Source organism: Amphiura filiformis, chromosome 5 (assembly GCF_039555335.1).
Source record: "Amphiura filiformis chromosome 5, Afil_fr2py, whole genome shotgun sequence".
NCBI classification, from domain to species: Eukaryota; Metazoa; Echinodermata; class Ophiuroidea; order Amphilepidida; family Amphiuridae; genus Amphiura; species Amphiura filiformis.
In genome coordinates, this window is record NC_092632.1 from 1280807 (window position 1) to 1298474 (window position 17668).

A 17668-nucleotide genomic window follows, 5' to 3' on the forward strand; every position below is an offset into this window, starting at 1 on the left:
TTCACGATTCGGTTCCGAATGTGGCAATACGGAGAATAATGGCTCTGTAGATCCTCACTTTGTATGACCTTGAGATGTTGACCAGATTTTGCTTTTTCGTGTCCCAAATGCACAGACTGCTAATCTGGTACACTGTTCGACATCCACCTCTACTTTGGGCACAATCATTTCGTGAATTACTAATACTACATAGAAAAACAGTTTTCCACTTTCTTACACCAACTACTTTTTCAAACCATTCGGTGATTTCCCATAAATGAGCAATTGTTTTGCTTGCATATACAAATAACATGCTTTCGATGAGGTCATGCAGAATCCTGTATACTAGATTGGTCGTATTCATTTTGTATCCATATAAACTCTGAATCAGAATAAAACCACTATGGTAACGATGTATGTTGTAATGACGAATAGCCATTGTTTCTTCATTAATTTGGTATACAAATTAATAATCATACGACATAAATGATTTTCCCACTTCACAGTTTGTCGCGCATCCCACTCTCCAAGAGTCCTTGCTCAGTGATTGGTATTATGGATTGAATAATTGGCATCAGCTTTCAAATACGGCGCTTGTTTTCGTGTCTTTGCTCATCATGGTTTGCTTTCCGTTTCTATCAGTGATGTACATCATAATCCCCAGCGCAACTGTTGTGAAGTTCATGCAAACACCGTAAGTACAAGCTGTATCAAAATGATTGGTACCAATCAGTTATAATGGTTATTGAATAGCACGGGGTCCTCTCGAAATTACCGTAATTTATTGTTATATGACATTAATGAACAAAATATGTGATCCTATGTTGCATTTTGATGTGGCAGTCGTCATGAAACTGATGGGTACCAATCATTTTGATACAGCCTGTATTACTCTGCCATTAATGGGCATGATCTAATTGGTGAGATGGTGTGCGGAGGTGGGACGAGTAGGATGTGTGTTAATAGGCATGATCTAATTGGTGAGATGGTGTGCGGAGGTGGGACGAGTAGGATGTGTGTTAATAGGCATGATCTAATTGGTGAGATGGTGTGCGGAGGTGGGACGAGTAGGATGTGTGTTAATAGGCATGATCTAATTCTCGCTATTCGCAATAAGGGCGCCGCCAGCGGATTTTGCGATGTAATCGTGATGTATCATGGGAAAGGTCGACATCAAGTCCGCGCAATACGAATATTACCATGCTATTACATAGGAACACGTGACAATATTTTATTAGTTTGTCAAAATAAAGGTGTTACACGCGAATCGATACTCAATAATACTTAATAATGTGATTTGAAATGTGCACAATTAATTTTTTCTCTATCGATTTGCGTGTAATACCGTTATATTGACAAACTAAAAATATTGTCACGTGTTCCTATGTAATAGCATGGTAATATTCGTATTGCGCGGACTTGATGTCGACCTTTTCCCATGATACATCACGATTTTCCCATGATACATCACGATTACATCGCAAACCGCTGGCGGCGCCCTTATTGCGAATAGCGAGAATTGGTGAGATGGTGTGCGGAGGTGGGACGAGAAGAATGTGTGTTAATAGGCATGATCTAATTGGTGAGATGGTGTGCGGAGGTGGGACGAGTAGGATGTGTGTTAATGGGCATGATATAATTGGTGAGATGGTGTGCGGAGGTGGGACGAGTAGGATGTGTGTTAATAGGCATGATCTAATTGGTGAGATGGTGTGCGGAGGTGGGACGAGTAGGATGTGTGTTAATAGGCATGATCTAATTGGTGAGATAGTGTGTGGAGGTGTGGCGTGTAGGATGTGTGTTCATGGGCATGATCTAATTGGTGAGATGGTGTGTGGAGGTAGGGCGTGTAGGATGTGTGTTAATGGGCATGATATAATTGGTGAGATGGTGTGTGGAGGTGTGGCGAGTAGGATGTGTGTTAATGGGCATGATCTAATTGGTGAGATTGTGTGTGGAGGTGTGGCGTGTAGGATGTGTGTTAATGGGCATGATATAATTGGTGAGATGGTGTGTGGAGGTAGGGCGTGTAGGATGTGTGTTAATGGGCATGATCTCAGATTTGATGTGAGTTACCAATACAATGCTGGTTTGTTACGACCAATAGGCCTGCTAATATATCTCAGCAACAAAAAATGAATCAGAATCAGTGAGAGTGGGGGAAATAACTGAAGTTTTCATTATTTTTTTTCATTCATTTTCAGTTACATACGATTCCTAATGAACACAGCGTCGAGGATCTTCTTTCTCGGTATCCTAATATGCTCCACAACGACTATCAGCGTTTTCTTGGGATCGGCAACCAGTCCAATTTCTTATGAAAATGACATGCTAGAATTTCTTGCTTACAAGGGACCCCCACCAGATTTGCTTATGCTTGTTGTATATTCGTGGATAGCTGGTAGGAACGACTACAAACTTAAGGTGGCACTACACCCCTTGATACATTTTTGACTATTTTTTCATTGTAAAAAAAAATAATAATACACTGGTAACAAAAGTTGTGTATATTATAGAGGCAAAGAATCCAGTTGCTACACTGGAATTTCAGTGACTCAAGACAAGCGGTACGTTATTTATGAAATGAAAAGAGGTACCGCTAGAATGTACCTCATTTCTTAACATTATATAATGAACCACTTGTCTTGAATCACTGACATTTCAGTGAAGTAATTGGATTCCTTGGCCCTATAATATACATAACTGTTATTGCCAGTGTGTTGTTATTTTTTGAGAAAAATAAAAAATTAGTCACAAAAACTTTTTCAGGGGGTGTAGTACCACCTTAAGATTATATTTGTATTTAAGCGTTATTCGTCAATTGCATTTGAATAGGGAGCCCGTTTAAGCAACTGCATACGTGTTGTCCCGTATTTCGGAAATATTTTTAACAGTGTTGACTAAAATATTCTGACATATGATATCAATTATTTACGCACATTTCATGCAGGAATAATTTGGCAACACGTAAAGCGAGTAAGGCGTCAGGGCTTTCCTTCATACTTGAAAAACAGATGGAATTGGATAGCTTTGGTGCAACTACTTCTCTATGTCATCTATATAGCGATGAATACAGTGGCTTTCTTTGAGGTAACATAAATAAAACACCAATAACATCGTGGAGGTGTATTTAAAGAAGTAGCAATATTTTTTGACAATATTGATATTAATCATAATACATTTGATAAATGTGAAAGTCTAAAAAGTTAACTATCATCGAAACGCGACTATAAGGCATCTGTAGTAACAATATATTAAAACTAATTATATTTGTGCGTAACTTTGGAACAGAACACTTGAGAACAATTTGAGAATTTGTGCTTAATTAAAAGGCTGGAAGCATTTCGTGTTAAAAGTGGTTAAACAAGTTTTTTAACATAATTTGGAGTCTTAGCCCTCAAAATTCAAAAAACAAAATGGCCGCCATTTTCAACATATTTATGATAATAACTTGAATTTTAAACAACATAGGAGGTTAAAAATGGGGCAATATCCATGTTTATGGTACAGAGGAGCCCAAATTGATTGTTACTAAAGTTTTAACTGGTATGGTTTTGCCGCCATGTTGAATTCCAAAATGGCCACCATTTTTATCAAGTTTCTGCATTTGCAGCGCTGCTATAACTTGGATAGTAGGCAACATAGAAGTTTAAAAATGATGGCAGTTCCCATGTTTTTAATACCAAGTATTCCAAATTATCTGTTACCTACTATCTGTTGTAACTAGTTAGGGTTGCCACCATCTAGAATTCCAAGATGGCCGCCATTCATTAGGTATTTTCTGGGGTGTGTTTCAAAAAACAAATTTTCATAAGGGTAGATCGTTGTCATAAGGGTAGATTACTTTCTCTGGCTAAATGCATTTTTTATTTCTTTACAACAAATACAGTGATATTGAATTTGTTTTCCAAGTGCATTTTAAAAGGTTAAAGATTTCAAAATGGCCGCCTTTTAGCTACTAGGCCTATACTTTACACCGTACAACTCATGAAACTGGTAACATTGCCACTTTATGTTACTTACGGCTAATTGTTCCCGTTAGGATCTTGCAACTATTTGATTCTTTCTATTTGACCTTTCACTTTGTAGTACAGTGATTCCTAACTCTGATTAATGTCTTTAGTCTCTTCTGTTTCTGAACTCTCGTTAGCTGTTCAATGTGCTTAGCTTTTCTGCAACTGCAATTGCCACTTATACATGCATGCAACTATCTCGCGACATGCTTTGGGAATTGGAGGTAGTGTCATCAGTTGTGGAACCAATATTCTATCTATGTAGGTCCATCCAATGTCTGTTATTTGTGGTAGAATTGGAGAAATGGTGACTGCTTGTTTCCAAATACAAGCCTGGTAATGTGCATACTTTGTGTGAAGCCTCACTGCATCAGATGTTTGTGGTATAGATTCTCCAGTGGAAAACCCCAGAGCACAGCGTGACGGTGTCTGGGATCACCACTTGTATGCCTTCAGAAGGATGCGATCTTTCTTTTTTTAGGTATATCATACCACTATGCCAGATGGGGTACCACTTATATGGCAGAAATGAACTGCCTTCCACCAGAAGTCATCCTTGAATTACAGGCAGGAAATTTCGTTGTAAAGGAGTCCGGTCGGAAATTCAACCAAGTATCCCCTGATGGTTGAATGGCACTGAGAAGAGGAGCTGTGGGATTGTGGGTATCGCAAGAAGTATCACTACATTAGGCAGATGGGTAAAAAAAAGTCAAGTAAAGGAGTCGATCCTGTATAAACAGTGATCGGAGTGCCCATCTCTCTTTCATTGGCGATTGGGCCAGACTCCTCCATGTAATGTTGCTATAGGGGATCGCTACACCTCCTCTACAGCGAGTCTGTTACCTTCCCAGCATTTAAGAATGCCGGTACCCATTTAAACACCTGGGTGGAGAGGAGTAATCGAGATAAAGTGCCTTACTCAAGGGCACAACACGATGGCGTCGCCGGGGCTCGAACCCGCAACCTTTCGATTATGAGTCAGTGCCCGTTCCGCTAGGCCACCGTGCTCCCTGAGGCAGATGGGTACTCTCTTATAAGTTGAGAACTTATATATCAAGTAAATTAGGCAAGTGCTGATGATGGAACACTCCCAGTTGGAAAGTGTGTATAACGAGATTACACCATCCAGGAAAGAACGTGACAACCTCGATGAGGAGAAAGTCGTGTCAGCTTTCGGACGATTCAATGTTTTCAGCAAGGGAGTACCATCTCCTGTACTGTAGAATATTGCAACCAAAGATTTTGCCAGTAATAGTGCCATAGGGTTTTTTTTGGAAGGGGGGGGGGGGTCGAAAAATATCTTGAAGTATATCTTTTGGCAACAGATTAAGATTATGGTACAATTTTTTCCATATTTAAGCTAAAGTGATGAAATATGGTGTAAAAGTGGAATACATACGCGCAAAAATTTGCACTTTTTAGGCTAAAACAGCCAAATATCATGTTAATTTGGTTGGAAACACACATATACAGGCGTCATCATTGGGAGGGGGATGATTGTATGGATCATCCCCCTGTCAAAATATTGGTGGAATTTATTCTCCTATCCCCCCCCCCATGGATGATTTATGGTCATCCAAGGTCAATTGATGAGGATGTTGCGTGATGACCATTTGACAGATTCACTCTAAAGCCCCGCTCCTGTTGAGGGACGGTTGTTCGGCTCGTACCCACACTGCTTCTTTGACTCCCTGCACTTTGTCAATGTCAAAGCTTAATCGTTGCCACTTGAACTAGCGCGTCTAAGTTGGGATATGCGACTCTGCTTGGATTGGTCGGTATTACCAAAGTAAAGTGCTTGGCACTCCTGGTCTTCAGAGCACTTTACACCGTAAACAACACCACTAATACGGTCCTTAAGGCAGCTAGAAACATTCTACAGCGATTTGTGACAGCCTCTAAAGACAGAACGTACAGATACCTTGGACCAGATTCTGCAGCATGAACGTATGCCTGTTCAAATTTCTCTTGCTGCCATGAATGGGAGTCTGCATATAAGCAGTGGCGGCTGAGTTTGAGAGGATTGACGTAACCTTTGGCAGATACCAGCATGATTCCATCAAGACTGGGCTTTCGACCAGTATGCCGGGTAATAGAAAACCACAACGTTCCACTACCGAATAACTGGACTAACTTTCTCTCACTTGGAGAGAATAAAGCAAATGCTGTATCAATTGCACCCACAACACTTATAGTGGCTGGAGGATTTGAACATATCACAGAAGTTAGATCTTCAGATTCAGGGATGGACACAACACCGGATACTCGCTTTGTACTTCATTGCATTAACACAAATGCTGAGTAGTGGTTTCAAGCCGTGACCCTGCTGCTCATTTTGACAAGATGCTATGCACTCAGCTGTGAGCTGTGGATGAAGGCAGGACTTGTAAGAAGCCCAAATAATCTCAATCCACAAAATCCATCAGGAACTGCTGCCTTGCCAAGTGGAAGCTTTGCTGCTATTTCATAACTGGTTGTGACAGTGTGTCACAGCTTGCTGGCTAAGGAAAAAGACAGCATTGAAGGTGTTTCAAGCAATTGTTGACAGCTCTTGGCACAGTTCATTTGCCGTCTGTATATAAGGTGCATGCCAGATGATGTGGACAGATGCGATAAGGCACGGGTGATACTATTCTCAAAGGGTTGTCCACAGGAGAATCTACCACCAACATGCAAATGTACCAATGGATGTATAAGTGGCAATTGCAGCTGCATGAAAGCTAAGCTAACATGCACAAATGGTTGTGCATGTGCATTTAACAGCCACAAGAGTGCAGAAACAGAAGAGACTTAAGGCATCTATTAAACTTAGGAATCACTGAACTACAAAGTGAAAGGTCAAATAGAAAGAATCAAATAGTTCCAAGATCCTAACGGGAACAATTAGCCGTAAGTAACATTAAGTGCCAATGTTAACAGTTTCATGAGTTGTATGGTGTAAAGTATAATAGCTAATTTGGAAATCTTTAACCTTTTTAAATGCACTTGGAAAACTAATTTAATATTAGGCCTACATTTAAATTAAAAGTGCATTTAGCCAGAGAAACTAATGAACCCTTATGAAAACGATGGCGATTTTGTTTTTTGAAATACACCCAGAAATTACCAAATGAATGGCGGCCATCTTGGAATTCTAAATGGTGGCAACTCTAACTAGTTACAGCAGGTAGTAGGTAACAGATAATTTGGCATCCTTTGTATTAAAAACATGGGTACTGCCATCATTTTAAAACTTCTATTTTGCCTACTATCTAAGTTACAGCAGAAAATGCAGAAACTTAAAGAAAATGGCGGCCATTTTGGAATTCAACATGGCGGCAAAACCATACAAGTTGAAACTTCAGTAACAGTCAAGTTGGGTTCCTCTGCATCATAAACATGAATATTACCACCATTTTTAACCTCCTATGCTGTTTACAATTCAAGTTATTATCAAAAATATGTTGAAAATGGTCGCCATTTTGTTTTTTGAATTTTGAGGGCTAAGACTCCGAAACTGAACCGGTTAAACAGCATTTTCACACTCAGCACCCTTGAATTATCTGAAAAAGCTTGTTTAACCACTTTTAACCTCCAGTAAGCACAAATTCTCAAATTTTGACCTGTCTATAAGTGAACACGTATGTCCATTCAAAGACCGAAGACTAGTTTGCGTCTGGCAGAGCGTCATACGCAAACTAGTCTTTTTAATTCGGTCTTAATATTGTAATGCACATTCGCGTACTGCATTCACGTTCGTTCACCTAGTGTTGATGGCTATTGATTTGTACAAACGAACACACGTATCCCGCATACAAACACACCCCTCCCACCGTGCCCACTCCCCACCCACTCAAAGCACTCATATACGCACATGTAAAAGTAACACAACTTTCCTACGAGGTATTGGTGGTCGAAGCAGCCAAAACAAAAAAATCTATTTTCATTATCTGAATCAATATATTATTGAAAAATAATACTTTGGTGTTTTGCAAAAGTTCATTCCCCAAATCATATACTTTGAAAACTTGCTTAATTTATTGTTGTTAATGAGTCATGTACGTTTTACAAAAGTGTTGTTGTTTCAGCCCTCTTTACAACATAACTCAAGAACCACAGGACCTTCAAAAATATATCTGTGATATTGATGATGACTGGTTTCACAACAAAAATGTTCACTTACGTGAGCTTTCGGCTTGCGGTCGTTAAGCCTTTTTCAAACTGATGTTATTGATCTTGATGAGTGTCACATGATGAGTGTCACATGACGAGTTGTTGTCAACAACGTCATGTGATAGGATGTTACGGTAGACGGGTGCCAGGTCGTGTCGTCCCTTGTCCTTAATTAGGTTGCTGGGGTGTCTGTGGATGTTGATGGCCTCCCTCACTACTCTGTTGTACCATTTGGAAATATATGTGATATTTGAATTCTTCTACACGCTCGCTATGAATTGAGCAATGCAATTTTTGCTAAAGCTCACTACCATTCGCAAGATTTTTTCTGCTGCTTCGACCGACAGTACATCGCATAACCTTAATTGCACGACACGACACTGTAGATATCATGAGATTACTAGGCCTACCCATGCCAACAATTGCAAAGTTTTGGTAAACGTTTTACTTGGTTATAACACAACTCTGGTTATAACAAAAGGACGTTTTATTGCACCATAACTTTGCCAATCTTTTTAATTCTGTAGGCCTGGGAAATGTCACCAGAATATTTGGCTGAAGCGCCCAACTCAACAGCAACTGAAACGTATGTACTATACACTATTGATAATTATTGATAACTCTACAAATTGTATGAGAATTTATAAACCACCTTTATTTCGTGATCATCATCATCATCATCATCATCATCAAAAGCATTTAATAAATTCGTATTCAACTATTTTGTTTACAATTATTGCATCAGCTCGGGTGGTAATGGCGAATCAGTGACAATTCCACGGTTACCCTCTGCTTTACCGATAACCACACCAGATTACCTGCCTGATTACGAGAGGGGACCAGGCAATTCCAAAAGCGATTCCAAATTTATTTTATTCAATCAAGGTCTCCCTGCATCGTACAAGGATGAAGATCGTCTGAGTTGGAGTTGCTGGGATCCTCTGCTCGTCGCAGAGGCATCGTTTGCATTGGCTAATGTGTTCTCTTTCTTGGGGTTAATGCACAATATGGTCTTTTTAGGTACGTCGTTATTTTACTTTTTTCAAACATTTAACGGATTGTACTATCATATCAAACGATCTTAGATGTCACCGGGGAAATAATGACAAATCGCACTCACTCTCTAGTTTTACTCTTATATTCACTGATTTAGCAGAAAATTCTCCTCAATGTACCAATTCGACACACCTTTGCTTTCAATTTAAGACAATTTGGCACACAATTTAGCTTTAGTTTTAAATCATTTACCACAAGTTTTCACTTTCCTCTGTGATTTACGGCAATTTAAAATCATTCATTTACTCCTCCAATAGGTTTTGTTGGCCCACTTCAAATATCTCTTGGCGGGATGCTGACAGACATCTTCAAATTTCTGCTTCTCTTCTCATTGGTGTGGATATCTTTTGCGATCGGATTCACGCAGCTTTATCGGACCTTTGAGGTCTTGGAAATTGAGCTATGTAAACAAAATCCAGAGTTTGAATGTGATGAACCTACATTTGACACGTAAGCCATGACTTACCCTATTCACTTACATAATTATAAGCCCAAAACTCAGCATTAATAATGTTGAAATGTTGATTTTCTACTGAAAGAATTACCTGTGTTTTATTATATTAATTAATTATTATATTAATTGCTCACAGCAAACTCATGTTATACTCATTTGGATACAACCACTCAATTTTGTAGCTGCACACGATTTCACTCCCCAAGATCCTATTAGATTGATTGGTAAGGCGCGATATTCAAATGCAAATAAAGTTACGTGGCAGTTGTGGTTTCGATCAAAAATTCCTAAATTGTTATTTTCAATATGAATTGTACCTCATTACACTACAATGACAAGGGCCAAATGACAACATGGCACCACAATTTATCGCACAGGAGCGCACGTTTCTGTCGACGAAGTATCATGAAACTAAGAATCCCACTGAAGTTCAGCGTCTTTTTCGTCTCCAATTTCCAACAGCTAATCGGTTTCCATGTAAGGGAGCAGTATATAAGAATGTGCATGAGACACTAAGGAACAGACAGTAGGAAGCTTCAGGCAGACCACGAACTGCTAGATCACAAGTGAACATTGTTAGAGTTTACATGCGTTACAGCAACAAGACCCAAAGATCGGCTCAAGACGCAATCCTTTACCCAACATTTCACAATCAACCTTCTGTCGGATCGTTTGTAAAGACTTGAATTGGTATCACTACCAACTACAGTACCGTCATGGACTCCATCCTCAGTTTATATGCATTGTTTGCTGAATATTAATTAAAAGCAAAAGTTGTCGTTTCAACAATATATCCTTGATAAATAAATTGTTGATTCGTCGAATTGAAATGGATGAAAATCAATCAGCCGTGTGCAGCTACAAATTAATGGGTGGTTTTATTCAAATGAATGTAACTACAGTGTGGGCCAAAAACAACTTTACCCAATTTCAGAGGGTGGTTGCTCGAATTGTAGAAGAGCTATTCATGACATTGTTACATATTCTAAATGTATATATTTCTAAAAGTATGTGAGGAAGAAATGAAAGTAAAAGAAGCTAAATTAAGAAAATGGTGCTAGTTTTACGTCCGAGGGTCAAAAATCACTTTGTCCACACGTAATTCAATGGTATGTGTCCGATTGCTAAGAGTACGGCATACATATGCGTTAGGCATACATGTAATTGGTAAACATGTTTGGCTTGTCTTTGAAAAGTGATGATTGTTTTACATGTATGAAAGAAATACAATAGATTTTAACCCCCATTTACTTGTCATGTACTCGAACTTCATTCCTGTCATTGACCAACAATTAGCATAAAAATTACACAATTACAAAGGATTTATCTGGCGCAATTTTTGAATTTTAAATAGGACTTCGTGCATTTCGTGACTGCGTGGCTTATTTCTAAATAGGTTTGCAAGGTGTCAAGATAAGGCAATTCACAACACAAGAGATGACTTTTTATGGCAGAGGTAGGGGCCTATACTTAATTAAGAACAGAAAGCTTTTTGTTAGTATCTGTAGCGTCAATTTCAGATTCGTTTCCCGAACGTAAGACCCCACCGAAACCTACCATAACTTTACATATGAACAACTTTCACAACCTCGGAAGTGTGATGAATAGATGCAAAGCACGGAGTGGACGTCCAAAAACTGGTCGTTCAGCTGCAAATATTGCAGCGGTTCAAAGAGACCTTGCAGCTGACCCCAGAGTCAGTTGTCGACGCAACAATTTGCCGAACATTACCACGAAGGCAATAAGTTTAATAACTTCAAACTTTCTTGTAGATAACATTTCGTAATGACAAAAAAATCAGGTCTGAGGTTACAATTGCTTTGCGCATATTTGAAGGGGATTGTGTTTCTCTTTGCAGCGTCAAAGCTGCGTATCATGACGAAATATCATAGCGTAACATTTATATTGTTCATGTTTGATTTATTTGATTGTGTTATATAAAATTGCTCAACAAATTTGTGCGTATACTTAGTGGTTCTCATTCTTTATCGAACTCACCATTGCAAGTGATGCGAAGCGACAGCTAGTTGGCCTTCGCGTGGACAAAGTTAATTTTGACTCTTTGATTTAAAACTAGCGTCACGTTTTTAATTTAATACATTTTTGGATAGTTTTTTCACCAAATACTCTAAAGAAGATGTTCTTTACGAATATGTGAAAACAATTTCCAGCAGACTTTTCAATTATGAGATATGAACCTTTTAAATTGGGTAGAGTTGTTTTTGGCCCACACTGTATAGTTTGTTGTGAGCAATTGCAACAATTCCTTTTTATATTTAGACGTGTAGAGTTTGCTCTTTGCAATGATATTTTCATTTATAGCAGAATCCTTACAACTCCTCAAACATGCATTTACTTCATTTTGACTCAACTTGTACACCCCCTATGGAAAACTTTAATCTTATACACAGGGAGTGTGAATTTAAATGGGGTTTTAAGATACCTGGGTACCTGGGTAACGCCATCTGAAATATACACCACCTGTGTGTTAAGATCATGTCTTCCATGGTGGATTTCAACTGGAATACGGTATGCCAATAACTCCTGGCCGATACTGATAAACCACACGAGATACAATTTTGTTTTAATCCCGTTGAAAAGGTACTTGTAAAATATCAAGTTTGCTAGACAATTGTATGCAACTTCGGGATTGATAATCTTGAAACGGATCTTTCCTCAGCAGTGGCGTAGCGATAGGGAGTACGAAAGGGCACGTGCCTTCGGCATCGTCTTAGAGGGGCGCCGAATTGATCAAATCACCGCCCCCCCTAGATCGGTTCTGCACCTCTCCCGTGCATTTTAACATAAAAGATCATTTGAAACACTTTTTTAAAACCGAAATTCAACTTGATTATAACCAAATTAGTATTTCTGCGAATTTGCGGGTACTTTGAGTAAGGGTGGGGCATTCTGTATACCGGGCGCCACAAACCTATAGCTACACTGCTACACCACTGCTTCCCTGCGATTTTCCGCTGCAAGGATTGCCATTGTTTTTTCGTCGAAAGCCCGTATGCACCAAATGTTATCAAGCATTCCAAACTTACTGTTTTTCTCAACAGATTTGTTCGTTCGCTAAGTACGCTGTTTTGGTCACTCTTTGGACAAATTCGATTGGATAACATTCGTATAGCACCCTATGTTAAACATCAATTAAGCCTAACAGAGTATGTGGGGTTTGGAATGTATACGGTATATCTAGTGTTGGCCGTTGTTGTTCTCTTGAATGCACTTATTGCCATGATGAGTACCACGTATAGTACGGTAGAGGTAGGTGACACAATTCAACTTTGTTCCTGGAACCATTTGCAAAGAAACCGTGAGTCAATGCGCAGATCGTCATTGCGTCGGGACAAGGCGAACGATAAACCACGCAATGAAGATTATGAGCATTAATGATGTCGAACTTGCGGTAATATTCGCAGAGGCTTTCGTGTATTACCTATTAATGGTATTATATCAAAATAGACACTCAAAATACACTCAGTCTTCCAGAATGATATTGATCAAAACGACATATTTCTCAAGATATTAATGTTAATGATTCATTTAGTTAAAAAGAGCATGCAGCATACCCAAGACGGGACCCAAGTGTCATTCTTTAAGAAGTGAAATGACTCCACATAGTTATTTCATGTAACTCATTGAAATTTGATCTCGTGCGCTAGTTTGTAATGTTTCCATGTTCCAGTGTATGATGCGTAAGCCTCTTCCTCTGTTTGTATGATTATATTCGGCTGGCAGGTATTAAGCGTCATTAATTGATCTCGTACATTGGTATGTAATGTTTGTACTGTTTACCCTGACTGCTCATATCCATAAGTACCAGACTTGAGTCCTGTTTATCAGGGACAGTCTGTGTAGCTCAGTGGTAGAGCCCTCGCTCGACAAGCGAGAGGTCTGGGGTTCAAGTCCCCGCACTGGCACTATGTCCGGAGTATATCTGCCTATGCATGTCATGTTTCCATTTGTAAATTCATGTTTAATTGTGCTAGTGTGCGATGCGTAATATTTCTTTCTCCTGTATAACTCATTGGCCCTTCTGGGTCAAGTACTGCCTCTTGCTATGCGACAACCTGTTTATGCGGTCACGACAGTGTCAAACAGACCCATGTTAATGGGGCTTGGAGAAATGTAAAAATTAATCTGCACATTACGGTACAGTATTTATATTGACTTGTTAATATTGCTTGTGAAACTGCTTTTATCATTTGCATCAAAATACAAATCAATTATCATACCCGAATCAATATGTTTACAGTATTTACCTACTTCCTGACCTACGGTATTGTGTTCATGTTTCGAAATAATCGTAAAATTCATCTTTTTCAGATGCAATAATAACGAAAGGATGTCAAATTGTTTATTTTGTACAGCAAAATTCCATAACTGAGTGGCTAGTCGCACGGACTTCACTAATGACGCTATATATGTGTGAAAGTGTGGGACCCCTTCAACCACCATTCAACCTTATACCATCCATCAATGATGTTGTCTGTCTACTGGTTTACTTTGCAGACTGTCTACAATCTGTAAGTAATTCAATACCATCCATCAATGATGTTGTCTGTTTACTGGTTTACTTTACAGACTGTCTACAATCTGTAAGTAATTCAATACCGTAGTATTCAATCTACAGGCATATATACCTCTAAACGAGCTGGGATTTTTTACGACGAAAGGCAGTCACCCTCCACAGAGGGCTGTACAAACATGTACAGCCTGTCTAAAAAAAACTGTGCAAGTAAAAAGCGCCCTCTTTGGCAATTGGAAAATACCGTTGTGACATGATGCTTACATCAACGTCAAGGGCGCAGTCTGTCTTAGCTCTCAAAGGCCATTTATTCTGTTCAATTTGCTTGTTTTAATCTCAAGATATGTTTAGTTAACAAGGAAAGGGTAAAATCACAATTGTGCCACTTTTACATGTGCAATTTGACAAAGGAGTGAGTACTGGCGCAAATACCTTTGAGTTGAAAGCGCCATTCAAATCTACAAAAACGAAAAACGAAAACGAACCAGTGGTTCAAATCAGCTTTGGAACAACAAGCTTTAAGGGGTTGTCTGGAATGACAGATGAGCATCCTTGTTGTTACTTGCACCAATCACTCATTTCTTCATCGGAAACAATATCCTCAGTTTGTTCCACTTACATTGACATACTTTCATAAATCAGATTTCAGTAAGTCGAAGAAAGATAAAACACAGTGTCTTCTTGCGAAAGATGCAGCACTTTGGAGTACTTCAAATCTCTTTTGTTCTGGCTGGAATAATAAATCTTTGTCTACGTAGAACAATTGACTAGTTTACAAGTGCTCTCAATATTAAGAACGCGTATATAGCTGCAATCTTTTACAGTGCATACTTGGATCACGCTGTCAACATTGTTGCTTTTCTGTCCTTTGTATATTATTGTTGTTTTTCTCTCCTTTAAGCAACAAGCCGGGAATTCCCATGCCTAATTATAGACATGGTTCTTCCATATGATGCAAAACAATGATCACATTGTGTTATCTGGCAATTCCCGAGATAATAATAGATCTGAATATGTTATTATGATTACACGAGAGGGAATTCCCATCTCTTATGAAATACGTTTAAATGTAAACAAAGTAAATGCTGAAATTAAATTTAAAAGAATGATTTGGTCAACCGGAGGGAAAGAATAATTTGAGATCTAACAAGCAACCTGTAGAATTAAACAATAGAAATATCATAAGCGTTTTTACCTTTTAACCAATGCTATATCGAGAAATGGCTTGAAGTATTCTTACATTATAATACTGTGGTATATAGGTAAATGTTTTAATATCATAGCCAGTTTACTGTAACGAGTGTAACTTCACTGATCATCAAATAATCTAACATTCGCATTTTCATGATTTTTATCTTTTGAATTTAAGACACCTCAGAAACAAGAAAAGGGGAAAGAGAAAACATACCAGGAAAAATATGAAGTTAGTATTTTATATAAATTTTACTGATATATGGGTTTATGAGTGCGAGTGTGGGATGGGTTGTGTGTGTGGGGAGGTGAGGGGTACGTGAGTCCGTCATGGGTTGTGCGTGTGGGGAGGTTAGGGGTACGTGAGTGTCCGTCATGGGTTGTGCGTGTGGGGAGGTGAGGGGTACGTGAGTGTCCGTTAATTAACTTTGCATGAAATGGTTTTAATGTTACCATGAATGAAATAGGCTTTATTGAAGATACTCTATAATCGATTCTTGTTTGTATGTTAAATATATACAAACATATCCAAGTCATCAGGATTCGCATATAAATGACCAATGACATTTTTATTTTTTAACCACCCAGACCATTATCAGAACTTTGACTGCGAGATACATGAGGACAAAACAAGCGGAAAATGCTCGAAGGAAATTAATGGATACAACGAGCGAAGAAATTAACAATTTGAAGAGAACCGTGGAGAAAATGAGCAATGGATTTGTTAATAAAGATCATTAACACACTATATAGGGAAACGTCCGTATCATAAAATATCATATTTTTGTGGGTAAGCTGTGAGTTTAGTACTTCTAAGTATTATCATTACTGCCTTTATAGACACTAATAGATTACAGTTTTCTTTGAAAGGACAGTTGGATTTTATTATTTGCACATGTACTTAGTTGATTATTTAAAAGGGAATCAAACACACTGGCGTGAATGTGTCGGGTGGGAGTGGGCATGTGAGTGTTGGTAGGGGGGATGTGGGTGTGTGGGGTGGTGTTTGTCGCCAGTTGCTGATAAAACTGCACTATTATCTATAGCAAGACTAGAATTTTATGTATGGCGCCAGTCAGTGGCAGCAATCACTATTGGCTATCTCAAAATCAGAATTGTGTGTGGGGGTGTGTGTGTCTAGACTCTACACTATTGTCTGTATCAAGACTAGGATTTTATGTGTGGCGCCAGTCACTGGTAACACTACCCTATTGTCTATATGTTGACTAGAATATTATGTGTGGCGCCAGTCGCTGGTAAAACTACACTATTATCTATTTCAAGACTAGCATTTTATGTGTGACGCCAGTCACTGGTAAAGCTACGCTATTATCTACACTGCAAATTTTCCCAAACACATGACGCTTCTCAGACGCGTCCGAGGTGTTCATAATTGTCTCTTTAGAACACTAGTGTTTTTGAAAATATGATAAGCCTTGCACATTAGTGTTCTTTTAGTATAATGTAGAACACACAATGTTGATCAGGCGTGTCACAAGTGTTCTGAATGATTATATTGAATACTGGTATTCAAAAATGGAACGCATGATACCAATGTGGATGAGCAGATAGAGGCGTCGGAGAGCTGCGACGTGTCAGCGAGAAATACACGGTGCTCCTTTGAAGGAGGGATATAAGTAACAACAACAACAATGGCGATGCAACGTGGTTATTCCAAACTGTCTTTTGCAAGACAAATGGGATGATAGTGAGAGTAAAATTCGAAGGATTTAGGGAAGAATGAAATTCAGGGCAACTTTGGGAGCGACTCGGAGCCCGTATATCTGTTGACAGCGATGAACAAGCATCGGAGAGACACAAGAGGGCGAGATGGCCGAGCAGTTTTAACTGCCGAGCAGTTTTAAAAGGCGTTGTGCTCAAGTGTCGGTCGGGAGATACGATCGGCGAGGGTTCGAGCCTTGGGCTTGCCTTAGGTGAAAACTCTAGGATTTCATCGGAGTTCTTCGGAACACTGCCATTATCTTGTTTATATTACCATGCATTTGTTTATTGTCGAGTAATGAGATTTTGAAAATGTATAAATAAAGGTTGAACACCAGCATTCTGAAAATCAATGTTTGAACACGTGTCATGTGTTAAAAAACCGTTACATTTCTTTCATGTGTCCGAGGTGTTCATAGATAGTAATTTTGAACACCAGTGTTTAAAGAATTAGAACACGTTACACTAGTGTTCTGAGGTAATGACACCTGTGTTCTCTACATTAACACTAGTGTTCTCTAAATAAGTTGAACACGTGTCATGTGACGTGTTAAAAAACCGTTACAT

The 17668-nt window shown here is 38.9% G+C and overlaps 1 protein-coding gene across 1 annotated transcript; it reads left to right on the forward strand.

Annotated features, from left to right (window-relative positions):
- Window positions 1–492: 492 nt before the first annotated feature.
- Window positions 493–16159, forward strand: LOC140151726 (transient-receptor-potential-like protein). The gene is made up of 10 exons (XM_072174063.1): window positions 493–673; window positions 2184–2380; window positions 2930–3069; window positions 8672–8730; window positions 8890–9164; window positions 9458–9650; window positions 12717–12924; window positions 14031–14186; window positions 15558–15611; window positions 15968–16159. The coding sequence occupies exons 1-10, from the start codon at window positions 597–599 to the stop codon at window positions 16118–16120; spliced, it is 1512 nt and encodes a 503-aa protein (XP_072030164.1). The 5' UTR covers window positions 493–596; the 3' UTR covers window positions 16121–16159.
- The last annotated feature ends 1509 nt before the right edge of the window (window positions 16160–17668 follow it).